The sequence below is a fragment of the Mus musculus genome, chromosome 16, assembly GCF_000001635.26.
Source record: "Mus musculus strain C57BL/6J chromosome 16, GRCm38.p6 C57BL/6J".
Taxonomy (NCBI): domain Eukaryota; kingdom Metazoa; phylum Chordata; class Mammalia; order Rodentia; family Muridae; genus Mus; species Mus musculus.
In genome coordinates, this window is record NC_000082.6 from 21,760,797 (window position 1) to 21,788,056 (window position 27,260).

Below are 27,260 nucleotides of genomic sequence, written 5' to 3' on the forward strand. Positions count from 1 at the left end.
CCTTTCCTGCTTTCCCATCTGAAAAGCCCCTATCCCCCTCACCCCCTGCTCACCAACCCACCCACTCCCATCTTAAAAAGTTAATTTAGAGTTCTTGTTCAAAGTTACAACTCCAAGAAATCCTTTGTAATGCTCTGCATTTAAATCAAATAACCCAGATGCTAATGATTCATATTTTAAAATTCCAAACTGAATTACAATGCAAGGCACATCCTCTGTTATTTACTTGTGTGGGCTTTTGAGTTTTTTGTTTGTTTTGGTTTGGTTTGGGGTTGTTTGTTTGTTTTATTTGTTTTGAGATGGGGCCCCATGTTGCCCATTCCAGCCCTTGAACTTCTGATCCTCTGGTGGATATCAGGCCATCTTGCCATGTTGTTTCACGACGGAAAATTTACTCCATTTATTTGCGATCTCGCCCTCAGAAATTCCAATGAGTTTGCTTAGGCTAATAGGTGACGATATTATAAGAACAGTTTTTTACACAATGAAAGGCTTTACCATCATTAATTTTATTAACTTCATTGAGATAGAATATATATATATATATGTATATATATATATGTTGTGTGTATATACACACACACTACATAGTTCACTTTGAACCATTGAACTCAATGTGTTACAGATACACCACTAAAGTAATTTTAGAAAAGTTTATCAAACTCCAAAGATACTCTGTATTAATCAGCAGTAATTTTAACTTAAAACAATTATAGCCTTGGGCTACTCATCTACATTGTTCTCAGATCTGTATATTCTGGAATTTTATATCCACATCCATATGACATGTGGCCTTCTTTGGCTGCCTCCTCTTAGTCAGAGCAATGCTGCAACACAGCACCATGGTGCATCATGTTCCGTCACACAGCTGAAATGTGTGACTTGTATGTCCATGCCACTTTTGTTGATTTGCTAAAAGGTATATCTGGGTTGTCAACTGGAGTTATGAATTATTCTCTTAGCAACATTTTGTATAAGTTATGGCTATACCAAGCAAACAGTCAAAAGAGAAGAACGCTTGCAGTAGTAAATACATATTTGCTGAATTTTTCTGATAGAAGTACCGTCAGAGGTATAGAAAACACATTCCTGAAATCTGGCCATTAGAATTATGAGGTAGGAAGATACAGAGAGGGGCTTTTGCTGACCATTTAGCACCACCACCACCAGCAGCAGCAGCAACAGCAGCAATCATCATTTGTACTTCAGAGAAATCTGTTTGGATTTTAGGAATGAATCACACTGAAATTAGATGCCACCATACATGGCAAAATGCAGAAGGCTGAATCACAGTTTGCTGCTATGGGGTCCTGCCAAGCTTTGCCATTCTTTCAGAGGAGGGCTTCCCTGGGCAACCAGCCTCCTCAGGTAGTCACTGGGCTCCAGCTGGGGGATGTCAGGATTCTGTCTGTAATATTTCTGCAATTTCTCTAGAACTGTGGGCAGCCCAACTGAGGCAGCATAGTACATGGGCCCACCCACGTGCCTTGGCCACCCATACCCATGCAAGTAGATGACATCAATGTGCTCTGGGCTAGCGGCCATCCCCTCCTCCAAGATGCGGAATGCCTCGTTGATAAGGGAATATAAGCAACGCTCCAGGATTTCCTCCTTGCTGATGGAGCGCTGCTTGATGTGATGGGTTTCTCTATACTGTGACAGAAACTCAGAAAGCCAGGGATCAGGTTTGTGGATGCGACCCAGTGGCTTGTCATACTGATACCAGCCCTTACCTGTCTTCTGACCAAATCGCCCAGCTTCACAGAGCATATCAGCAATTGGGGAGTACCTGGTATTGCCCCTCTTTCGGGTGGGGGTTCCTGGAGGTAAGGACGGTCCAGTAAGGCCTTGCCCTTTGCGAACTTTCCAACCCACATCTAGCCCTGCGAGGTCAGACACCCTGAAGGGTCCCATTCTAAAACCAAACTCTTCTAAGACCCCATCTACATCCTCTGGCTTACTACCTTCCTCTATCAAGAAATAGCCCTGGTTGTAATAGGGAGCCAACATTCGATTCCCAACAAATCCATAGCAGTTACCAACAACGACTCCAATCTTTCCAATCCTTTTGGATAAGCTCATGACTGTGGCGATGGTAGTGGGGGAAGAGTATCGGCTAGGAATGACCTCTAGTAACCTCATGATGTGGGCTGGGGAGAAGAAGTGGGTGCCAATCACCAGCTGGGGGCGATCTGTGGAAGAAGCAATGTCATCCACATCCAGTGCTGAGGTATTGGTGCACAGAAAGGCTCCCGGCTTGCACAGGGCTGACAGTTCAGCGAAGACCTTCTTCTTCAGGTTCATATCTTCGAACACTGCTTCAATCACTAAATCCACACTCGAAAGCTCCTTTGTGGATGAGGAGAACCTGAGGTTTGGTTTTGCTGAAGCTTGGCCACTCTTCGATGCTTCCTTTTCCAAGGTGGAAGTTATTATCTTCTTTGCAGTATCTAGCTGCTTTGGGTCTGACTCTACAGCAACCACAGGGATCCCCACCCTTGCAAAAGAGATGGCGATGCCTCGGCCCATCGTTCCCAAGCCTGTGGATTCAGAGAGAAGGAAAGAAAACGTGATTTGTTTGTGCTGGGAGCCAAACAGCTGGTCGCTGGTAGAAGGCACCTGTGGCAAAGTGACATTTTAAAAGAATGACCCCAGGGATAGAGCTGCTGGTCACTGCCACACATGAGACCCTAGCTCCCATGCCTAGCACCAATAATTCATAAGAACACTGGGATTGGTCAGTGAACAGAAATGGGTTGAATAGTTCATGCACTGTTAAGTGCTCTGGGGAAAATAAAAATCACTAGGATTCCTATACACAGATCCACATAAGCTCTGAGGACTAATAGACAAATCCAGTCAAGTTCCAGGACGTAAAATCTGTACCTAAAAGCAACTGTGTTCCCTTTATTTATGATTCCTAATGCTTTCCCGCTGTACTTGTAGATTGGTGCCTAGCCTAGTTGTCATCAGAGAGGCTTCACCCAGCAACTGATGGGAACTGATGCAGAGGCCCACAGCCAAACATTAGATTGAGCTCAGGGAATCCCATGGAAGTCTAGGAGGAAAGATTGTAGGAGCCAGAGGGGTCAAGGACACTACCAGAAAACTCACATAATCAGCTAACCAGGGTTCACAGATATTGAGCTGACAATCAGGAAGCCTGCAAGGGAATGATCTGCATATATGTGACTGTTGTATACCTTGGTCTTCTTGTGGGATTCCTAATAGTGGGAGCAGGGCTGTCTCTGACTCTTTTGCCTGATTTTGGGACCCTTTTCCTTCCTCTGGTTTGCCTCAAATCTTAATACAGGGAAGGTGCCTAGTCTTTACTGCAACTTGATATGCCGTGTTTGGCAACTTGATATCTCTGGGAGGCCTGCCCTTTCCCAAGGGAAACAGAGAAGGAGTGGATGAGGGAGGGTCTGTGGGGGAGGGAATTGGAGGAGAGGAGAGAGAGGAAACTGTGGTTTGGATGTAAATAATAATAATAATAAAAATATTTATTTCTCTGTGTGCATTATATCACAGACATCAGTATAAGGAGTTGGGTGTCCTTGTCTATCCTTTCTCCCTATTTCTTTTGAAGCAGAGACTTCTCTCTTAAGAGGCCGAGAGCTTGTGTCTTTTCACCTAGTCTGGAAGCCAGCAAGCACAGTGATACCCTTGTCTATATCCACCCCGCTCCTGGAAACAGGTGTTACAGGTGTTTGTGGGGAGGGGCTGCTCAAGTTGTCACATGGATGCTAGGATCAAAACTTTGATATTCATTATTTCAAATCAGTTACTCTTTTTCTTTCTTTCCTTCTTTCTTTTCTTTTTGGTTGTTTTGTTTTGTTTTGTTTTGTTTTTTCAAGACAGGGTTTCTCTGTGTAGCCCTGGCTGTCCTGGAGCTCACTCTGTAGACCAGGCTGGCCTCAAATTCAGAGATCCATCTGCCTCTGCCACCCAAGTACTAGGCATGTACCACCACTGCCTGGCTAAAGCAGTTACTCTTAACTGCTGAGCCATCTCTCCAGCCCCCAATATATCTTCACATATTAGCAATGAACTGTATGAAAATAAGAAAGCAATTTTACCTACAATAACATAAAAAATAACTATACTTATGGAATACATTTAACAAAGGAGGACTTGTGTACTAAAACCAATGAAACATCATTGGAAAAAAATTAAAGAATATCCAAGGTATTTATTGTTCAGTGTTAAAGTGCTTGCGTGCACAAGGCTGATACCTGACATTGAAAACAAGAAAAGAAAAGAAGAAAGAAAGAAAGAAAGAAAGAAAGAAAGAAAGAGGGAAAGAAATAAAAAGAATCAAAATCACCTAGATATTGGCAGAAAGACAGCCAATGTTCATGGACCAGAAAAAAATTTAGTATTGTTAGGATGAAATATCAAAATAATCTGTAGAGCCAATGCAAGCACTATACCAGCCCAACTTTTTGCATAATTAACACTAGATTCTACAATTCATATAGAAACACAAGAAACCTAGAAGAGTCAAAACAGTATTTTTAAAAATTGGAGATGGGGTTGGAGAGATGGCTCAGCAATTAAGAGCACTGGCTGCTCTTACAGAGGTCCTGAGTTCAATTCCCAGCCACCACATGGTGACTCACAGTTATCTCAGTAATGGGATCTGATGCCCTCTTCTGGTGTGTCTGAAGACAGCAACAATGTACTCACATATATAAAATAAACAAATCTTTCAAAAAAAGTTGGGAAAGTCACTCTTCCCAGTTTCAATAATTAAGACAAAAATATAGTATTCAAGGCAGTGAACAGAGAGTACATGCTGAGAGCCGGAAACAAACTCCACTCGTATGGCCTATGTATGGACAGGACTGCCACAGTTGGAAGGTCCCTAGAGCTGACCCGCAGGATGGAAAGAGTTTATAGGCTCCTACAAGAATTAACAAGCGTTAACATGAGTGCCATGTTCAACAAAATAATAGCTTCCCCAAGCAAGTGACATTTGAAGTGTGCTGTGCTTTTCATACAACAGTGCCATTGCACATATGAACCGACAACAGCTCTGGCTGCACACACAAGACCTGCACAACATCTAGCCAGACACAATCTCAGCATAAAGGGGAGGAGGGCAGGACATCCACCTGCAAGCTTTGGGCTATTGGTCAGTGAATGACTGTTGGCATGAGAAGTCAGCTTTCCCTCCTCCCTGGAGGCTTCCCACGTGCCTGTAGATGGCCTTACACCATGCACATGCTAGCAGCACTAAGTGACTTCCATGATTTTGAAAAAGAGAGAGAACACATGAAATAGGAAAAAAAAAAAAATAATGGCGGGGAGGCTAAGGGAGGAACTGAGGGAAAGGGAAAGCGGGGAGCTTGATCCAGACACAATGGACACATGTATGAACTTTTCAATTGATTAAAAGAAACCTGCAGGTTTGGAAATATGCTTACCAAGAACACCAACCGAGGAGACGGGTTGAGCAGATGCTGTTTTCCAAGATGCTCCTGAGGGAGTTGACCACTTATTTGCAGACTTTTCAGCAAAAAAGGCGTACTGCAGGGCTCTAGCCTGCCCCGACCCCCGAAGGTACATAAACAGCTTTGCTTCTTCCTTGATGGCCACTTCATATGGATGCTTCACGGAGGCCTGGACTGAACGGACACAAGTCTCCGGAGCCAGGCGGCCAGGGTACTGCTTCCGTACCTTGGCAATGGCTTCTGCAAAAACACTGTCCATGTTGGGCAAGCTTGGGACTGGCTTGTTTAGGATCCTGCGGGGTTCTATGGGTTTACCTGAAAGGAATTGCTAAAGGTCAGAGTATCGTAAGCATAATAGAAAGAGAACAGAACTGCCCAAAAACAAAACGACAGTGCGGTGCGTGGTTCCCACAACCCAGTCAGACGCTACGCACTACAATATCTAATGAAACACGATATCCAAAGTCTGTAATCTTAGTAACTTCAGACCGTAAAGTAGAAGATCGAAAGTATTATGCTACTAATTCAGACATGAAAGGTGCAGTCTCTTTTTATTCTGAGGCCAAGACAACTTTATAATATATTAAATATTAATCTGTACAAAGAGTACAGTTCTTACTTAATATCATCTATTCAAAATTATTCACATTCTTTCCCTAATAATGACAAAATCTTTAAAATACCATAACAGAGGGAAATGTTATATGGGGCAATGATTGGCAATAAAAAAGAATTGTAAGTTCATTGATAAGGACTTACAGTATAGTAAATTGATTTTTAATACAGGAGAAAAGATAGTCCACATGGCAAAAAGAGTCTTTTTTTTTTCCCCCTTCCCTCCAAAAGGTGGTGGGATAGCTGACTACAAAGGTGGGATAACTGACACACAGGTAGGAGAACCAGACACACAGGTGGGAGAACTGAATACACAGGTGGGAGAACTGATACACAGGTGGGAGAACTGGATACACAGGTGGGAGAACTGATACACAGGTGGGAGAACTGATACACAGGTGGGAGAACTGGATACACAGGTGGGAGAACTGATACACAGGTGGGAGAACTGATACACAGGTACTAAATAAGTAAATGAACTCTGTTCCCTGCCAAGCACCCACCTCAAAACCAGCCATAATTTCACTGAACTCTTAATACTATACATTTTTCTAGGGGGAGGGCCAACAAAGGAACTTGAGCTAGGCACCAGAACCATATGGTTCTATAATCTTCTTAATTCAATGAGATGATTTTAAAATCAGATAAACATGCACTCATGCATGCGCAAGCACGCACACACATACACACACACACACACACACACACACACACACACACACACACACACACACACCCAATTACAGTTACCAAAACTCAGCACCACATAATGGGTTCTAAGAAGATCTACCATCTCAAGAATGAGCCATCATAGCATAAAAGACAAAACAAAACAAAACAAAACAAAAAACCGGAAGGCTGGACCAAAGCAGACTCAGCCAGGCTTGTGACCACTTCTACCCTTGGTTCTGCTCACAAATTTTTACAAAACAAGGGGGTCATACTTCAGACAGACACAAATGTAGTCCTCTCCCACACACCCTTCTGCCAACTGTGCAGGAAGAGATTAGCAGTCTGCCTAAAGAGACTCAATGTGTACCTCACATAAATTGTTTCCTTAGAGACAAAAGACTCAAGACTCCTTTCCTCTTCCTCTGACCCAATGTGCTGCACCCATGTTAGACTCCACAAATGACGGAGAGAACAATTGCCTATCGTCAACTCTAGGAAGGCCACTCACGGCCCGAGGCACCTCAACAGGAGGCCTCCTGTGTGGGTCAGGCCACTCCATACCTTGGAAATATTCACAGACAGACAAAAGGTAGATTACAAGGAGCAAGCAGTAAAATGAAAAGCAAGACCAAGGAAAGCACTAGGAAAAAAAGGAAAAGGAAAAACATCCTTGGCTCCTCTTGTCTGTCTGTCTGTCTCTCTCTCACACATACACACCAACACACCCCCACACACCACTTACCACTCAGGCAGAGCCTCACCACAGAAACACTTGTTCACCACAAGCAAGTTACATACCTCCATCCACTCTTCTCAACAAAGTTTTCAAACCATCACAAAGAATTGCCCCTAGCCAGAACCTTAGGCAACTTGAGTTTTAAGGCAGACGATGGCTCAACGTTGGGGTGCCATCAAGTGGACAAACTGTAATGTTGCTGAGACCAGCATCATTTTGTTTTATAGACTTTGGGGTTTAATGTTTAGAATTAACTTTAAAAACCAAACCAATAAACACCCTGGACCATAGTGTAAGTGTGATAGACCTTGGTTCTAATCCTGTCTGAAGCACTCAACCCTCGAAGCTGAATTCAGGGAAACCAGGGAAGGACAGAACTTCCTATGGGAACCCAGGCTGCTACAAATGGAAATCAATAGTGGCCTGGGGCGCTCTCTGCAAGCAAATTATACAAGTCGGTGCCCACAAGCCAAGCAGCCCTCCCTGGGGCACAGAGACACAGACCAGTGATAGTAGCCTGGGAGGCAGAGCGCCACAGGGAGGCATGGCGCTGCAGGGAGGGTGCTTCCATTGCGGGCAGGACTTGCTGACTCCTAGTTAGAAGGCAGCAGCATTTTCCCATCGATACCTCCTCTTTGTAGTGTGAGTGCCACTGTCACACCAAACCTACAACTAGTTGGACCATAAAAAACAATTTCAAAAACTGGTCCCTGCCAGGGGCATGCCTTGGAGTGGCCCGAGCCTTCCGTGTCACTAAGTGGAGTCCGACAATCTTCATGAGTATTTTCTTTTCTTTTCTTTTTTTTAATTTTTAATATTTTTTATTACGTATTTTCCTCAATTACATTTCCAATGCTATCCCAAAAGTCCCCCATACCCTACCCTCCCCCACTTCCCTACCCACCCATTCCCATTGTTTTGGCCCTGGCGTTACCCTGTATTGGGGCATACAAAGTTTGTATGTCCAGTGGGCCTCTCTTTCCAGTGATGGCCGACTAGGCCATCTTTTGAAACATATGCAGCTAGAATCAAGAGCTCCAGGGTACTGGTTAGTTCATAATGTTGTTCCACCTATAGAGTTGCAGATCCCTTTAGCTCCTTGGGTACTTTCTCTAGCTCCTCCATTGGGGGCCCTGTGATCCATCCAATAGCTGACTGTGAGCATCCACTTCTGTGTTTGCTAGGCCCCGGCATAGTCTCACAAGAGACAGCTATATCTGGGTCCTTTCAGCAAAATCTTGCTAGTGTATGCAATGGTGTTAGCGTTTGGAAGCTGATTATGGGGTGGCGTCTCCCTGCTCAGAGGCTGCAGCCGCCATAAACTTTCCCACAGAGGTTGTCAAGTCATTTGGCTTCTGTTGTGATTTTTCTTGAAAGAAGGCTAGTGAAAACTAAACTCTGGCTTTACACTCAGCTCCTGGTTACGTCCTCAGCAACGGTTTCAATTTTTTCTAGCTTTAAAGGCGCAGCTTGAAGTAAAAAACAAAAACAAAACAAACAAACAAACAAACAAAAAAAAAACTAAACTAAACTAAAACAAAACCCAATAAGCCATCTATCAGTAGGTGGTGCTAAAGGCACACTTGAAGGAATACCGCTGGTCTACAAGCCAGCAGGGCCAGAAGTCACTTGCCCAAGACAGAGGCTGTGCTGTCTCTGAGAGCCCTGCAGAGCCTGACCAGCTACATACTTGTTCCTCTGTTTCAACTTTAATTCTAATTTTCAAGCAGGAAAAAAACCACTCATAGGGTATAAAATCCCCCAAAGCACGGCAGAGTAAAGTATAGAGCATTGCCTTTGAACTTCAGCAAATGTCCAGTTCCACTCCAGAAAGAGTCATTCCCCTGCCTGTGAACGCTTCCGACATACACAGAAGTTATGCATACCCACTCTCAACATATTTACCTTCTCTTCCACCCCCACCCCCTTGTTTCCTTACACCATCCGCAAAACACCACTTAAAATAACATTGTTTTCGTTAGCTGATACAATATACCATGGAGTTTATGCCAGATCAATGCAGTTTAAAGCTTGGCTACATTCTATTAAGTGAATGCCCCATCAGTTGCTTAAGGAGTTCCTTATTAGAATGCATGTTTAGCTTATTCCTAATCTTGCACTATTTTCTATTATTGTTTACCTATAACCGTCTGAGCAAATTTGATGGCTTCTTCAACTGGGTCTGACTTTACAACTACATCCAGAATTCCAAGCTTGAGTGCTTCATCTGTTGAAATATGTCTTCCTGGATCAAAAGGAAATAAAACAAATCAAATAACAGTGCGAGGACCCACTGGGGCATTGCTCTGTCTAGTGGGGAAGGTTGCCATTCCTGGAGATACGAACTGGTAAGTGAAATGCCTAAGGCCAACCTGGCTACTGTACTTGGTGATTTGGTTTTGAGACTGGGTCTCACTATGTAGCTCTGGCTGCCCAGGAACTCCACACATAGACCAGGCTGGTCTCAAACTCAGAGATCCACTTGTCTCTGACTCCTGAGTGCTGGGATTAAGAGGTATGAACCACCAGGCCCAGGCTGAACTATTGTGGTTGAACATCCCTACAGATGTGGCCTTCTTTGAATTAAGCGGTAGCTCTGATTCTTACTGTTAGAGAAACCGCAGGGAACTGTGCGAGGACTCCAGTTTCATCTCTGATAAATGGAGGTAATTATGCTTACCATAGTAATTCTGAGGATTCAGTAAAGGGTGAGTGGTCTCTTTATATCCTTTTAGAGGTGTATAACCCTATGTATCTGTATAGAAGTGTGAGAAATGGTTGGATTTTGGGCTGCAAACCAGGAACTGTACTGATCAAGGAGAGACAGTCCCCAGACACAACGCTAGTGGGCTGAACAGGAGAACCTACATTGATTAGGTTGGCATTCCACCAAGTACAGTGAGAACCACGTAGGAGAAGTCAGACAGAGTTTTATCCCTTTCTGGCTAGTGAGCACCTTGACTCTGACCTAGATTACAGACTGGGCGAGCTTTGCGAGCCTGCTTCCTACGGAGGTTTCGAAGGAAGCAGACACCATTAAACAGCTGCTCCTTCAATGCCCTGGCAGAGAAGTGAAGCCCTAATCCCAGACTTGGTGGAATCAGTGCTCAGCTGAGGGTTCTTTTGCTTCATCAAAACCTTCCAAACCTCCTCATCCGGGGAGAGGGGTGGGGCAGTCGAGTGCTGTCAAGTGTCCTCTGTATAAAGATGCCCTCCTTAGGCAGGGCAAAAAGACCAAGGCATGGAAAATAAAATCTGGGCACTACAAGGAGCTCTGAGATAACAAGATGGGGAATGTGAGCTGCCCATGGAGGGACTGGCTGTTGCACAGAAAGAATATCATGGGTATGTTTTCGGTTAATAATGCCTTGACAACGGCCCAGTTCTGATCTGAACTACTAACAAGTAAACACAAGGAAGTCCTGCATGTTCAACCCAAAGCCGCAGCCAGGTTGAGACTCAGTCTTTCTTGGGCCACACACAGTGTAGACTGGACCTCTGTCTAGCAGGCTGTAAAACGAAAGTGCTGGAAGATGAGCCGTGGGGAGACCCAGAGTGACCAAGAGCACCTCCCACACATTTAACACTGCTATGATTCTTTCCCAATTTCTTCAAGATTTTTTCCAAAGCTTAAAATTTCAATGTCGTCACGGAATGTCTCTGAGCTACCTGAGCTATCATTTTAAAGCCAACCCCCAGCCCAGCCACCAGATCACAACATCGACTCAAGAAGGCAGGCGTGTGACTCCTGTGCCAGCGTCTCCCGATTCACGGGGCCTTTGCTCCACAAGTCAAAACCTGTCCATCTCAGAGTCTCTGCTTCTTTTCTCATGGTGCTAGAATGGTGGCAGCCCATGAGTCGGAGGTGGGCCAAGCTGGTGGCATCCTGTGAAAGCCAGTCAAGTTCCCTTCGCTCTTCTTTGTTTAAGAAGTGGTTTTTCTTCCTGATTTTACTCTGCGGCACTCTTAGCTTCCTGACAAGTTTCTTCAATTTCTTCACTGGTTTAATTCCGTAAACCTTTGGGTGTGCAAACTCAGAACCCACGCATATATTCTATGATTCTATTTCTATTTTGTCTTTTGCTGAGTAACCTGCCTCACGTACACTGAATTTCTGCAGAATGCTAATTCCAAGCATTCTTTGAAGGAATAGAAATCACTTCAAATACTTCTCGTTCTTTAAAATATACCATCATTAAACAATTGGTAACCTGATGTTTGAGTGAATATGAATTCAATATATCTAGTTTCCTTCCATACACCCCATTTAAGAGGACAAAGTTATTTTTAATTCATATAGACTGTTGATTTCTATGCTGGCACATGTAGATATTGTTTTTCTGTCAGTTTTTTTAAATCAGGTCATATAGATATCTAATATTAGTTCTAAAAAATCACCCATTTATAGTCTTAGAAATTAAAGAGCTACTATTTTCATAGGTTTTATCTGTCAATATTTACTGTACTAGAAATTAAGATGGAACCTTAGAATGGCTTCTGATTGAGATAATTTTAAAATGATGAGAAATTTATTAAACGTTTACACAACCTTTTGCTAAAATAACGGAATTTAAACCTTTGCTACGTTAACTGCTCATTCAATAGGACGGCATCTGCAAGTGGGAGCCTCATGGTAACCTTACTTAGAAAACAGCAATATTGAGCTGGAGCCGATGAAAGAGGAACTCTAAGACGGGTCTAAGCACAGTACACAATCTGCATCATCACCCTTTGGTGGGTACTGCTACTGTGCACACGATGAAAGGAAAGATGGCGCACAAGCGCACACTTAGCCACACGTGTTTGTTTGGAATAAATACCTGATTTTATGCCAAGGAACAAACCCAGGTTTCATGCAAGCTGGACAAGCACCCTACAACTAAGCTATACCCACAGCCCCAGACATTAAACTTCCTAAGCCGGGTCTGACTGTTATGGTTCCTATATGAACATGTAGTCTATGGATAAAAAAGATAAACTCCCATAAACCCCAGGTTGATGAGCCGTTTGCTCATGTACACGGGGTCCTCATGGAAATATTTGGGAAGTGCTTAGGAAGGTTATTGAAACAATATTTTACAGATGACAAAATTTGGAGTCAGAGAAGCAAAGTAGCCTCCTTAGAACCCACATGGGTAGTAAGTGACCAAGACAAGATTTTCTAGATTCTAGTCTAGTACTCCACATTGATCCAAATCATAACTGGGGTTTCCACTGACCTGAGGTAATTAAGTCAAGAGCAACAGGAACTCCAACGACCCTGGGTAGAAGCTGCGTTCCTCTTGCACCAGGAAGAATTCCCAGCATCACTTCCGGGAAGCCAACACGAGCCTACAAAACATTAAAGACAGACAGGCCACCATAAAGAGACAGTGCACGTGAGCTCAAGGGATTCTACCCATAAGAAACAGTTGCACTGAATTCAGCAACAGTGTCGAGAGGGCATAGTGTCTGCTGTCTCCTTTTACTCCTGTCTTTTCATACTCCCTTGCTTGGACACATTTTTCCCTTTGACTCCATAATGACATGCCACATATAACAAAGTAGCCTCTACAGCTCTCAGGGTTCCTGCAAGCATCAGAATGTGAAGACAAAACCCAGAGGAGGGGAAAGAATGATACAGAGCTTCTCCCATCTCCACGCTACAAAGAATATTCACAACTTAACAATAAAAGGACAACTGACTAATAATGGGCTGATTATCTAGATAAACAACACCCCAAAGAAAGCACACAAGTGGCAAATGGTGCTCAGAATCCTTAGCTGTTGGGGATGTGGATGTAAGCCACGATGAAACGCATGTGATGCCTGCCAAATGAGTACAATAAAAAAGGCAGGTGCCCAACTGAGCAGCTCAGACACTCAGACTGGACCACTACAGAGATGACTGGCAAGGTAGCTGCCAAGGATGGCACACATATTCATGAAGTGTTTGATAGTTTTCAATAGAGAAAGGACCATCAGAGCACAAGTAATTCTCAGGGGGAGTAAAAAGGGGTGGGGGAGTTTTAATTAGGAAAGGGAAAGGTGATTTAAAAAAACAGAAGAAAGAGGGAAGAGGATAAACTGTGAAGATGCTTGAAAGAGTCATAAGGCATCAAACTATTATTTATCTACTTAGGATTACATATAACACACCCGAATCTGTATCTATGCATACATAGATGTTTTAAATGGCATTTTCCCATCAGGACTGACACTGCTACCCACAGGAGTTATAGGTTATTTAACAAAAACTCCAACACCAGGCATGAGAAGTCCCAATTTGAGCTGTTGGTCGTGACTGCTCAAGAGGCTCCCAACACACTATAGAATCTTGCTGTTTGCCTTTGGTTGTCCCCCAGAGATGGATGGGGAGTCCCTGTTGCTGAGGGCATTGTGCACTTCGGATACAGGGCCCAGAGGCTGTGGAGCTGAATTGACCTGAATGTCCCCTGAGGACTAGCTTACGTGGTACACAAGCTTCCAAAGAAGGGAAGCAACCAGTCATCTAAGCCAGCTACGATGCCCATGAACCAAAACAAGCATCATGAATGCCACAGCAGCGCCCATACCTTTATGGTAACCAGGTAACCAGCAGCTCTCTGATTGGACTTAAGACCTGCTCAACAGAAGGGAAACCATTCCTGGAAATGGGAATCTAGCCAACTACACGGCTAGTGAGGTCATAGCTCTTGGAGGGGAGCCTACAACCATCACTTTACTGAAGAGCATAATCACTAACTACATTTGCCCTAATCCCCACAGTTGAGTGTAGTCCTCACCCCTCACTGAGGAAGCCTCTCTTTGTAACAACTGAAGACCATTCTAGAAAATCACAACCAATCAAAATCCAGAGTTGTGGGGTCCAGTCCCAGTGGAACATCTACAAAACAACTCTGGAACCTAAGGCCCAGGGGACACTGTGAAATGGGGGCAGGGACCAAACAACTGAGAACCAGCTCTCAAGATGCACAGGACTGTCAGCAGTAAGTCAGCGTTCGATGCCATCAGCCCCAGGCATAGACCACACTTAGAGCTGGCACTGAAGACAAGGCCCACCCTAACTGTGCCCCTGGGAGCCTCTTACCTTTGCATTGGCAATCCGATAGTGACAGCCCAAGGCCAGCTCTAGTCCTCCTCCAAGAGCCACGCCTTGGATGGCGGCCACCACTGGCTTCTGGTATCGCTGTATTTCATCTACCAAGCTTCCTAATGTAAGGCCAGTGGGAGATTTAAAGCCATGGATATCAGCACCTAAAGACACAGGGACAAGGAAGTGGTTCAGAAGGACTGGGTCATGGTCACTGACACAAGGAGACCCAGCCAGTTTTAGAACTTCAGGTGCTTTGGAGCTGAGAGGTGCATTCTTCTCTGACTATAAGTAGAAGGAAATGAGAGAAAAATCCAGTCTTTCCAGTGAGCCATGTAACCTTCCACATTCTGTGTTCCCATTTTGTAGTGAGAAGCTCTAAGTTTGAAGTAATTTAAAAGCTCAGAAAAGGAACTAGGTTCTTTACGAAGTCTATCATTTTGAGAATCAGTGCCTCTTGCTGTTCACCAAACTATTTTAGAAGAATGTTGGGCTGGAGAGATGGCTCAGCGGTTAAGAGCAGCGACTGCTCTTCCAGAGGTCCTGAGTTCAACTCCGAGCAACCACATGGTGGCTCACAACCATCTGTAATGGGATCTGGTGCCCTCTTCTGGTGTGTCTGAAGACAGCGACAGTGTATTCATACACATAAAATTTTTTAAAATCTTAACAACAACACCAACAAAAGAATGTTGCCCTTTCTTCACTAAGAGCATAAACCATTACAGTGTCAGATGTCACAGGAAAAGGGTAAACTACCTATGTTGGTAACCAGCTTAGTACTGATATATTTCCTGAAAGCATTTTTAAAATGATTTATTTTTGTTTTGTAGGTATGGGGATTTTGTCTGCATGCTATGGCTGAGCACACATGCCTGCAGTGCTTGTGGGGTCCAGAGAGGGCTCAAGATTCCCTGGAACTGGAGTTATGGATGGTTGGGAGTGGCGGCCATCCCACCTCATTGGGAGTGGGAATCAAACCTGAGCAGCCAGTGCTGTTAACCACTGAGCCATCTCTCTAGCCCCTGATATTTATTTATTTATTTATTTATTTATTTATTTATTTATTTAGGTTTTTCGAGACAGGGTTTCTCTGAGTAGCCCTGGCTATCCTGGAACTCACTCTGTAGTCCAGGCTGGCCTCGAACTCAGAAATCCGCCTGCCTCTGTCTCCCCAGTGCTGGAATTAAAGGCGTGTGCCACCAATGCCCGGCTCGATAGATTTCTTATGAGTAAGAAAATTAACATGGCTTGTCCTTCTGGATTATAAAATGATGCGGAAATTATAAACGTATAAAACCTGTACAACAGCAACCACGAAAGACCACATAAATATCACCACACGGAGATAAAGTTTAAGACTTTGGTGGTTTCTTAGTCCTCCCACGCGTATGTAAGTGCATTTATGGTCTGCACCTGCAACTTACTCTTTCTGTCTCAATACCTATCTTGACTAACTTGAAGTTCAGTATGTATTTCTAACAAGGAGAACAGACTACAAAGCCTTATTTCTTGTCTTTACATGACAGAATACATAATTCATATAGTGTTTCCATAGGGCATCAGTAAGCTTGGTATTAATTTAATCTGTCTCTTCCTCAACCATTCTCATCTGGACTTGCTGAGCATTAAAATGTGTATAAAAACATATTGCTTTGGTTTTGGTTACTGGATCATCTCTACAGTGCTGAGCAGGCAATGTAAGCAGTGATTTTATGGCCAGTGTTTTTATATTGGTTTTTTTTTTTTATCCTCACCCCAGAACTGGTGTACTCTCAGGCCACCATTTACAAATACTGAAGACCTCTGGTATTGGGCCCTCATTCCCATGTGACTTCTGTCAAAGGGTGCAATGCATTCATTCTTGGGGCAGGGAAAGAAAGAGGTGCTGTGTGTGGACTACACCAGAGGAGTCATCACTTCAGATATTTGTGCTGTGCCTTGTCAGGTAGACCCAGAGAAACAGTGCTATGGTCACTGGGGGTAGGGGCTGTCTGAAGGAAAATGGGCTTTATTTCCAGACTCTGAATAAACAGTCATGCTTCCCGAACAGGTTCTGAGTACAGACACTGTACAAGGATAGTCAGCTAAGGCATCTCACTTAACCTCACACAGCCTTCGTCAGCTAGAAATCATGGACCCTGCTCTATAGGCAGAGACAATGACGTAAGGATGACAGAGACTGGCCCAAGCTCACGCAGGATAGAAGGGACATATGTAAAGCAGACACACATCAGCATGTTTGTGGCAGGCAGCAGCTATCAGCCATCAAGACTAGAATGAAATGTTCTTCAAAGGCCACCCAGTCCTGTCTGGGTCCCATCACCCATGATGCTTTTCACCTCCACTCTAGTGTCCCTAGTCACTACCCAAAGGGATAGCCGATGTACTGCTGGGCATTATCTGGGTATAATTCTAGAGGTAATGGGAAAGATCTAGACACTTAATTACCTGCACAGAAGTTGTCATTTGCTCCACAGATCACTATGGCTCTAACCGTATGGTCCAAACTAGCTTTCTGGAGTCCATTCCTTACTTCTGTGATTACAGTTGGACTAAAAGAAAAAAATTTTTATACAGCAAATTAAGCAAAATTAAATCTCTACCCTATTATTTCTTTACTAATGAACCACTGAACAGTTATGGTGGATAAAAAAAAATACAGATTTTTACCACAGAATTTTCACTATTTGTTAAAGAAATAAAATATCTACTGTCAATTAAGCGCAGGGCTGATAAAATAATTCCACTTTAAAAGCATTATTAGTTTCCTCCCTTGTGCTCTAAGTTTGATCATGAAAAGTTAGTAACCAGTTCTAAACGTGTTATACATGACATCGCAAGTACAGAGTTATCTGATAGGTATAAACATGCAACTGCTGTGTAAAGTGTAAGATCTGAGTGTGGCGGTAAAGGCACAAAGAAGGCAGGCAGCACAGAAGTTTGGAAGGGACAAATTTTCCTTCAATTTATCATGCTTTTAGAACAGAAAAGATAAAGGAGAACCTGTCTAGGACATGTGGCAGGGGTGCTAGTTATTTCAAACATCCCTTCCCCTTCACCTTCTTCTAAAACCTGCTTCTTAGCTGGATCCATGGTGGCCCAAAGCAAAGACTACATTTCCCAGCATGCTTTGCAGCACAGTCCGCCCACGCCACTAAGTTCTCTTGATACCTGCAACATTAAGGAAGATTTCTGGAAAACAGTGGACAAGATTTCCTACTTTTCTTTCCTCCCTACTCTTGGCAAAAGTACAGGTGAGGTGGCTGGACAGAAGTATTCTTCTTGTACCAAGAGGTAGATACGGAGGACTGCAGGACAGACACTGAGGGCTGTGGAGCAGCCATTCTGGACTACAGTGAGAGAAGTCACTAGTCTTTGTTTAATTCACTGTCTTTGAAAGTTTTCTGCCTGTGGAAGCCAAATTCCACACTAATTAATTCAGGAGGGAAAGGCAAGGGCAAAGAAACATTGAGCAAGACCTACAGTAGATGCTCTACCCAGGTTCAGTATATGAGGGAGCAGCTATAGAAAGTACAGCTAAAGCCACGGACGGGAACTGTCTTAGAGGAACAGGAACTGGAGCCAGGTCCGTCTCCATTCAAGGAGTAGGGAATGTTCAGTGATCCCATTCAGGAGAGTTTGTCGCAAGGGAAAGAGAGAATTTGCCAAGTGGATTAGGATGGTGAAGGAGGTGAACCTAAATCATGGGCTGTCAGCTGCACGGAAGACAGCAGCAAGCTCCAACCCTTTTTTGCTTGAGATTCTCTGTATTCTGAGCAGAAACTTCCCTCTTGTGCGGAAAAAGTAAACTGTTACAGAAGCGGTGCTATGATAACAAGACAAAGGCCCACAGGCTACAAGAGATACTTGCCCTGAGGAACAATAATTACCTTTCACCCAGTTACTTTTTAGCGACACACAACTAAACAGAACCTCCCACGCCTAATTCCTTACTAGGAAATGGAATAAGCAGAATCTGAACCATTAAGTAATACCGAGAAGTCCAAAAGGCTGAGGAGTTGTCCATCTGGGTAGACTTGCTTCTGGGAAACCATGCCCCCAGCCTAACAAAGCACCTCACACATTCAAGTCTGGCAGATAAACCACTGCAGTACTCTCACACAACCCATACAAATCTTCATTCCCAAACCACTTACAACAAACCAGAACACATGCACACTGCACAGCTCACAGTGCACTGCTTGACAATGACGACAAAAAGACACAAGACAAGGTCTCATCCTCATTGGGAACTCAACTGTTGTGGACAGAACACTATTTTCTCTCTATGGGCAAATGGTAGGAAGGGACCCCACTGCCAAACTGTCTCCTTCTGGATTTCCCTCTCCTGGGATCCACTGGGGAAAGGGCTGGGAGTTTATATGGCAACCATTTCCTCTTCTTTTATATACATTTTTGTTTCTTTTGAAAACTCACAAACAGAAAAATGGCTACCAATCAGAGGCTTGACTGGGCCGGATGAGGGTACCTAAGTGCTCTCTCAGGAAAGAGAGATGCTAGGAAGACATGTGACCCAAGCTCTGTTTTACTATGTGAGCCTTTTCCATCTTTGGAATTATTAAAAACAAAAACAAACAACCAAAACGATCAGGAAACATCTAAAGTTTACTAAACCAAATTTGTGCAATTTTCAAAAAGAAGTTAACAAATAAGAAAATAAAACCCGCAGACCAGATGAGGCTGGGTTTTGAGTTCAAGAAGCATGCTTTTCAGCTGTGCTTTTTGTATGCATGTGTCTGTAGCTCGGGTAGAATGCACCATGTCTGTCTTCCACAGGGTGGCAGTTTTAGAGATGTTTAAGGGTTTATAATAGTTTTGGGGAGAAAGGAGAAGAATTATTCGGTAGGCAATCATGGTGGCTCTCACCTTTAATCTCAGCACTTGGGAGGCAAAAAAAGTGAATCTCTATGAGCTCGAGGCCAGCCAGGGCTATACAGACTGAGACCTGCTCTTTAAAAAAAAAGAAAAGAAAAAAAAAAAAAGACTCGATGAGCTAGAAAGATAATTTCCCACTAAAAATTAAAAGGGAGAAAGAACAAAAGAATAAAACAAGGGAAAAACTGGGACCATACTCACTTGGTGAACAAGCTGACCTCATAAATTGGTGACAACCTCCTTAGAACAGAACAAGGAAGCACATCGGGGACAAGGGAGCCACTTTCCCTCTGCATAACAACTACCTGTCCCTAGTTACTTTCTATCTTTTAACCTTTTGCTTTTGACTGGTTAATTAGAAATGAAATCTGATCAGGAAAACAGATTATAAGTCATGACATTACAAGGCATGTGCAGTGGATATGGGCACCATTCTGGGGCCCGTTCTAGACTACGGAAATCGCCACCCAGAAGGCCTGCTGTGGGGAAGACTTAGACAATGCCACCTAAGACCCCAGATTTCTCAGATTTCCCAGAGAGAATCTTAGGAAGGTAATTGTGCAGAATGGGTGGAACGCTGCTGTGTTTCAGGCCTCAGGCACCCGAGTGGACTCACATTCTTTAAAACCTGTCTTGGCTGACAGGATACAGAAGGTCACTGCAGTTTACTTCTGGGTAAAGAACGGCAGCCAGTGGTGGCTCACATCTGTAATCCCAGTGCTTGGATGCTGGAGGCAAGAGGATTGCCAGAAGTTCAGGCCCAGTCTGCATTACAGGGTGAAATCTTGTTTCAAAACTCCAAAGCAAACAGCACCAGCAAACCCTCAGACAACAATGAAAGATTGGGCTCAACCAAAATCACCTCACTCGGTGGCCTGAGGAGAGACTGGCTTTTCCTATCCCGACCACACATTTCTTCTCATGGATGTGTTTGGTAACATTGAAAGCTCAAAAACTAGAAATAAAGAGAAAGGATGGGATGCTATAGGGAACACACACACACACACACACACACACACACACACACACACACACACGCCCCTGTAATCCACTTTCCAGGACTAGGCCCAGTCACCAAGTGTGTGCTAAACCTACAACAAATGTGTCTGGCTAAACTCAGTGAGGAATTGAAACTGTTTCTCTGGGTAAATCCGGGGAGGACTCAGGTAAGCATGTTTATAATTGTCTGGTTACTTTTCACCCTTGAACCTAGAGGAAATAAAAGCGCTTGCCTTTGACTGATTAATTAGTAACTGTATCATGACACAGCTTGAGAGCTGCTACATAATATTTACAAGTCCACAAAGCATTTCCCTCTGCATTTCCCTCTGCATCTGTGGAAAATAGGTTCCCTCTCCCCTCAAGGCACCTAAATCCTCATATAGTGAAGTCCCTAATAGAAAATGAGATAGTATTCTAATGTGCACACATCGTTTTTAGACTACTTACAATAGCCCATTATTGGCTGGAAACAGTAAATATGTGTTAGACCTCACTACTCAAAAAATATTTGCAAGGAAAAAAATAATCTATGTGTTCATTAGGGAACCTTCCCTGATGGGTGTGACCAGTTCCTCACCCAGGGTTGGCTGAATGGCAGACCAGAGGGATGGCTATTTTTCCTTCTGGATTATGAATGACGCCAACTGAGCCAAACAACCTCTATGGGCACCACTGGGGTAAGGTATTGCTTCTTCCCACTTTACCTAGCCTCTCCTCTTTATGTTTGTGGTACTTTGGGGGAAAGTTCATAAATGGGAAAAACTGGAAAAGGAAATTAGCTTTGTTTGGTTTTCTCTAGGTTAAGGGGAGAAAGGTAACTAGGTAAGGGGTAATTGTGAGCCACCGGGTCAAGCATCTCCTGGGTTCCCTGGGGATGTTCCAGCTTTAAAGATGTAGGTGATTCAGAAGGGACCAAAGTCCTGCAGCACTGGAAAGACCCCAGCAGCCAGGACAAGTGTGTCCTCATCACCATACTGCCAGGAAAAGAGGACTAATTGAGGAGATGAGTGCCCACTGAGTGGGGCCCACGGAGCGAGGAGACAATTACTGAGTGCTCACTGTGTCCCTCAGCTTCTTTGAACACAGCTGGCTTTTCACTTTCAACTGTTATTTTTTAAACCTTAGCTTTATCAAATTAAGTCTCATCTAAAAACAATCAGGATTTTTTTTTTTTCAAAAACAGAAAAGATACCAAAGAAACCTCTAGGGTTAAGTTTGGTTTAAAAAAAAAAAGTTTTCAGGTATGAGTGTGTGTCCTCAGTTCTAACATCAAACATAAGGTTTCTTACTATGTGAATTACAGAAGAAAAAAAAGCCAAGGCCATTGTTTTCAGAAGCAAGGCTAGAACTCTTCTAAGTTGCACACTCAGAAACCGGGCTTCAAAGAGAAGCAAGTGTGGCTGGCTAATCTAGCAATGAAGGGGCTACACTCTCTCTTTGGAAAAACCCCAAATCATTTCAATTAGCATATCTCACCTAGCTAGGAAGATGTAACTTCAAACAAACAAGCAAGCAAACAAACAGAACTAGAAAAGGGCTGAGGAGGGAGTAAAGAAAAGCATTTTCTTAAGTGGGTTATCTGTCCACTTAGTGAATAAGCTATCAAGGGGCAAAAATCCCTGCTCTTTACCCATAGGGAGAAAGATCCTCTAAGAACCCACTTTGGCTAAGGCCAGCAACTAGGAGTCCAAACCTCAGGCGACACAGAGGGTGCTTGTCCTGTGTACGATGGTTACCTTTCCCCCAGTCACTTTTCACCCTTTAACCCAGAGAAAAGTAAACAGGACCTCTCCTTTTCAACTGGCTCCTTAGAAACCCAGTCTGATCATGAAATAGATTTAAAAGCATTACATAATATCTAGAAGTCCAAAAATTACATGCAACTGCTCCTCAGTATATGTGTGAAATTGGTTCTAAGACTTTCCATCCCTCCCAGAATTCCAAATTCCTCATAATGTTCAAGTCCCTAATGAAAAAGTCTCATTCTGTATATAAAATATATTAATTTCTAGACGGTTTAATAATATCCCAGAATATGAAAATGCTTGTTAATAGTTTTTATACAAGAGAAAAAAAAGAGGTGTGTGTGCGCGCGCACACACACATTATAGAAACCTAAACATCCTGGATAAAACCACACTTTCTATCCGTGGTTGGCTGGTGTGAGCCCAGGGATACAAAGGGCTGGCTGTTTTTAAGAGATGGTCTCAGTTTGCACTGGCATTAACCTTAGTCAGTGTTAGGAGAGGACAAGACTTCTCTCATTCCAACCCACCCTTCCTCTTGTGTTCTTCTAGACCCTTGAAAAACTCAGAAGTGGGAAAAGGGAAATGGTTGTAACTGATACAGTTCTATTAAATTCAGCTGACTGAGAGGTTCCAGCAAGGTAAGGCACAGGAGATCTGAGAAAGCACCTTGACTCTCCCCTGTCCCCCACCCCACCCTCTGCTTTGCCCCCACCCTCCCACCTCTTCTGAAGTCAGGTGTGTAAGTGGTGTCTAGAGTGATGCTAACATTCACTGGCTGAGAAAATAGCTCAGTTAAAGTACTTGCCACAAAAGCAGCAAGACTGGAGACCAGAACTATATAAATGGTGGGTGGGTGTGGTGGCCAGGAGACAGGGACCCTTGGGGCAAGCTAGCTAGCTAACTTGACTAGCCGCATTGGTGAGCTCTGAGTTCAACTGCAAGACTCAGCCTCGAGCGAAGGTTTACAAGGTCAACCACTGCCTTGTACACAGCACGCAGGTGTAAGTGTACCCTCACACACATGTAAGTCTGAACGTGCGTGCATGTATAGCACACCTAGATAAAGATTTAAAAAACAAAACAAAAGAAAACCAACCAACCAGACAAACAAACAAGCAAGCAAACAAACAAACAAAAACTCAAGATACCATTTTGTGAGCACTGGCCTAAACCCCTCAGCTTCTTTGACCATGGCAGGATTTTCCTACTGATTTTTTGTGGGGGGTGGGGTTGTTACTTAAACCAAAGCTTCTCAAATCAAACTAGTGACCTACAGCCAGCTTTGTTGTTGTTGTTCTTGTTGTTATTTTAAATAAAGAAACAAAAAACGAGAATATTCTAAAATCTATTGCATGTAAGGATTGGCTGGGTTTCAGGAAATCCTGTTTTCAGTGCTACATGTTGTATGCATGTGTGCATCTTCAAATTTTATGTATTTAAATTAAATTTAAGGTTTTTGTTTTAACTAAGTAGATTATAGTTATCAAAAAAAATGTTGAAAACCATTGCTCTGTGAGATAGTAGTTAGGAAGAAACTGAACCTTCCCAGAATGGAGAAAAACATGATTGCCCTCTCTAACAAGGAAGGGTTTTAATTGTTGGGAAAAGAGAGTTAGACAATTTACAATACCTCATTCATGTAGAAAGAGATAGGTTCCTGCATAAAATTAGAAAGAGGGGAAAGAAGGTGGGAAGATGGGAGAGAGGGAGGGAGGGAGGGAGAAAAGCAAATAATAATAATAATAATAATAATAATAATAATAATAAGGTAGAAAACAAGTATGCTAAGCTGTTAAAGTTGGTGAACAATTTACCTAAAATTAAAGTTCAGAGGAAAACATGGGAACATGTAGGGTCTAAGAGAAAAAAAGATCTCCACGAGGCTGAAGCAAATACTGAGCAAGGGGACTACTGCAGGGGACTGACCACAGGCTACTCAGAGATACAAGGAGGTCCTAAAAGTGTGGAGTCATTTACAATACAATCTCCATTGCATTTACCTTAAGATTTCTCCTGATTGGGGAGGGACATAGCAGGCTAAATGCTAGGAACACACCAGAGAGTACCAGCAGGAGTGGTTGTGAGACTGTGGGACATTTCCCTCCTGACCTCTTGATGGACATAGTACTCAGGATCAGAGAGTTCAGTAGAATCCCTCTATCAAGTAATCCTATCAGTACATGAGCGCCCCACGTGGATACGGAGCCATATTGCTTATGCTTTCTTTGTGAGATCACGTGCTGTAGCCACTTCCTGGTTTCTGGGCTGAGATCAAGAGTGAGACTGGCATGATCAATAATTTGCTTCTGCCCTGCCCAAAGTAGCCAGTAATTTTTGCACATTATGTATTAATCAATGCCATCCTTCATATTAACATAAGTACAGTATTAAGTCAAGTGTGGTGGCACATACCTTTAATTCCAGTGATTGGGAGACAGAGGATAGTGGCTCTCTGCAAGTTCAAGGCCAGCCTAGTTCACATAGCTAGTCCAGGTCAGCCAGAACTACAAAGACGCTGTTACAAAACAAACAAACACAAACCCAAAACAACAACAACAAAAACCTCTCTTGGGGGCTGGTGAGATGGCTCAGTGGGTAAGAGCACCCAACTGCTCTTCCGAAGGTCAGGAGTTCAAATCCCAGCAACCACATGGTGGCTCACAACCATCTGTAACGAGATCTGACTGGAGTGTCTGAGGACAGCTACAGTGTACTTACATATAATAAATAAATAAATAAATCTTAAAAAAAAAACTCTCTCTTTTTTTTTTTTTTAGCCTCCATGAGTACCAGGGCATGTGATACACAGATATACTCTCAGGTAAAAGACCCATACACATAAAATAATAATAATAATTAAGTTTAAAAAATAAAATCTAATAACAGTGTGGTTTTAAATCTCAGTTAAAATGAACATGTCTCCTCTTTTCTGTTGTTTGTTTGTTTGCTTGCTTTTAAGATTTTTTTTTTTTTTTTGAGACAGGGTCTGAATAGATCAACAGTTCCTTCTGCCGCAGTCTCCTGAATGCTTCGATTCCAGGTGTGTGCCACCCCGGCATCTGTTTGGTTTTGCTCCAGCAGCTGGTGGTGGGAATTTTCAAATGGCCTATGTTTACTTTATTTATTCTGCTACTGTGCTGCTAGTTCCTTGGGATTGACGCATTCCCTCCCGAAGGGGCTAAGACTGGGGACGCTAAAGAGACTGACAGGGCACTGAAAGCTAAACACATCTACTGATGTTTAAGACGCCCCAGGAAGCTCAGAAACCTGTAAGTTTCATAAGATCCGTCTCCAAAGTTACAGGAGAGAAGCAATTGTGAGGAGGGGGCTCCTCACGAGTTGGGGTGGGCTTTCCAGGGGTTCCGTTGTTTCAGAAGCAACTATACTCTTGTAACTGACCTCAGTAAAGTCACTAATCTACCGAGCTAGACGTGGGTGGAATCCTTTACTTGGCCGGTCACAGATGCCCTCTCTCGGGTGAACGGTTAGTTGTTCTCATCCATTGTACAGGACTATTCTCCCAGCCAAACTGCTGCAAGTTTGGCTTGAGCCTGTTTGCCAAAGATCGCCAATGCTGGGCTTGTTGGTGGTAGACTTTCATAGAAGGACTGGACCAGAACACTCTGATTATCCAGCCACCCCTCTTTGCCCTAATTGTACCCTTGGGTCTCTAGGAAGGACTAGAGGATATAGGTAGGGAAGGATTAGGGGAGGGAGTTCTTTATTTATTTTTTTTTTCTTTAGTTTTTCGAGACAGGGTTCCTCTGTGTAGCCTTGGCTGTCCTGGAACTCACTTTGTAGACCAGGTTGGCCTCTAACTCAGAAGTGCTGCCTCCCGAGTGCTGGGATTAAAGGCGTGCGCCACCACGCTCGGCTGGGGAAGGGGTTCTTAACTGCCACGGGGAGTCATGATCTTTGCTGGGGAGGGCTGATTCCAATGTGGCAGTTCTAAAGTCACTCATGCTCCTGTCCCCGCCCTCCCCTCCCCCAACCTGCCCCCAGCGCACCACCCTGTTCTGAAAGTAAGCCTAAATCCATTGCATTGGTCCCCTGCAGAGTGAACAGGGCTGGAACTGTACCTAGGTTTGTCCTTTAGACTGTAAGGTCTCACCTGAGAAAAGGGTTTTAGCAAGGTCTCACCAGTGAAAATTATACAGTATCTGTCACAATCCTGTCCACCACTTCTGCAATGTATGGGTGACTCCTCCTGAGGCTAATATAGAATTATACTCTATTCGCCGGTGATATGGAGTGAACAGGGTAAATGAATATCATTTTTTCAAGAAGACAGATCTCATTTATAATAGTAATGTGCTAAGTGCATTGCACAGGAGGGCACTGCAGGTGGTGTAAATGAAACTTCAGCTTTTCAGAAAATACTATCCAGTAGGCCTCCTCTGACAGGGAGAGTTGACACTCAAGGCACTAAACTCTGCTTTTCTACGAGTCAGCTAACTATAGCTTTTGGCATCACAGAGACGCTGGGGTTGCAAGCCGGCAGTAAGGTTGCAGGAAGGGGTTCAAGCAGACACTTGCTGCATCAACCTCACCTTTGTAAGTTCCTGATTCGCCAGAACCAAACGTGGGCCTCGCAGTGAGGTCAACAGCTGACAGAAGGAAGGCCGGAGCCAGCTGCTCATTGGCCCGCCCTTCCAGCTGAGACAAGCCCCCTCCTAGACCCGCCACACCCCACTGTCCGGGCGGTGTTACCTGATGGCATTGACCGGTGGATTGCAGAGGCGGATCATAGCCAGGGAGTGGGGCAGCCTCAGATACTCAGCCATTTTCTCAAGGTATCCTGCGCCTCTGATGTCTGGGGCAGCCCGGGGCTCCTTTTCTGGGCCGCCCTGAGAGGAGGGGCGTGCTCTGAGCCAATGGGAGCCGCTGCTACCGCCTCCTGCCCCTTGCACTTCGTGCTCCCTGGGGCGGGCTGCGCTCCAAGGAGCGCGATCTTCCTATGCTTCCAAAGGGAATGTCCACAGGCAAGCCAAACTGCTGGGTCACACCACCAACGTCAATCACATGTTCACAAAACAGCCATTTACCAGGGCACGAAGCCC

At 43.9% G+C, this 27,260-nt stretch overlaps 1 protein-coding gene across 2 annotated transcripts; it reads right to left on the reverse strand.

Annotated features, from left to right (window-relative positions):
• Positions 1-488: 488 nt before the first annotated feature.
• On the reverse strand, positions 489-27,038 carry Ehhadh (enoyl-Coenzyme A, hydratase/3-hydroxyacyl Coenzyme A dehydrogenase). Of its 2 annotated transcripts, NM_023737.3 has the most exons (7): positions 26,911-27,038; positions 17,003-17,106; positions 14,549-14,715; positions 12,699-12,810; positions 9,620-9,724; positions 5,430-5,771; positions 489-2,540 (listed from the first exon to the last, which is right to left on the reverse strand). In NM_023737.3, exons 1-7 carry the CDS (start codon positions 26,982-26,984, stop codon positions 1,288-1,290), a joined length of 2,157 nt encoding a protein of 718 aa, NP_076226.2. In that variant the 5' UTR covers positions 26,985-27,038; the 3' UTR covers positions 489-1,287. The 2 variants fall into 2 exon arrangements, with proteins under 2 accessions (NP_076226.2, XP_006522721.1); XM_006522658.4 differs by lacking the exon at positions 17,003-17,106 and having other exon boundaries at positions 491-2,540; positions 26,911-26,998.
• Positions 27,039-27,260: the final 222 nt, after the last annotated feature.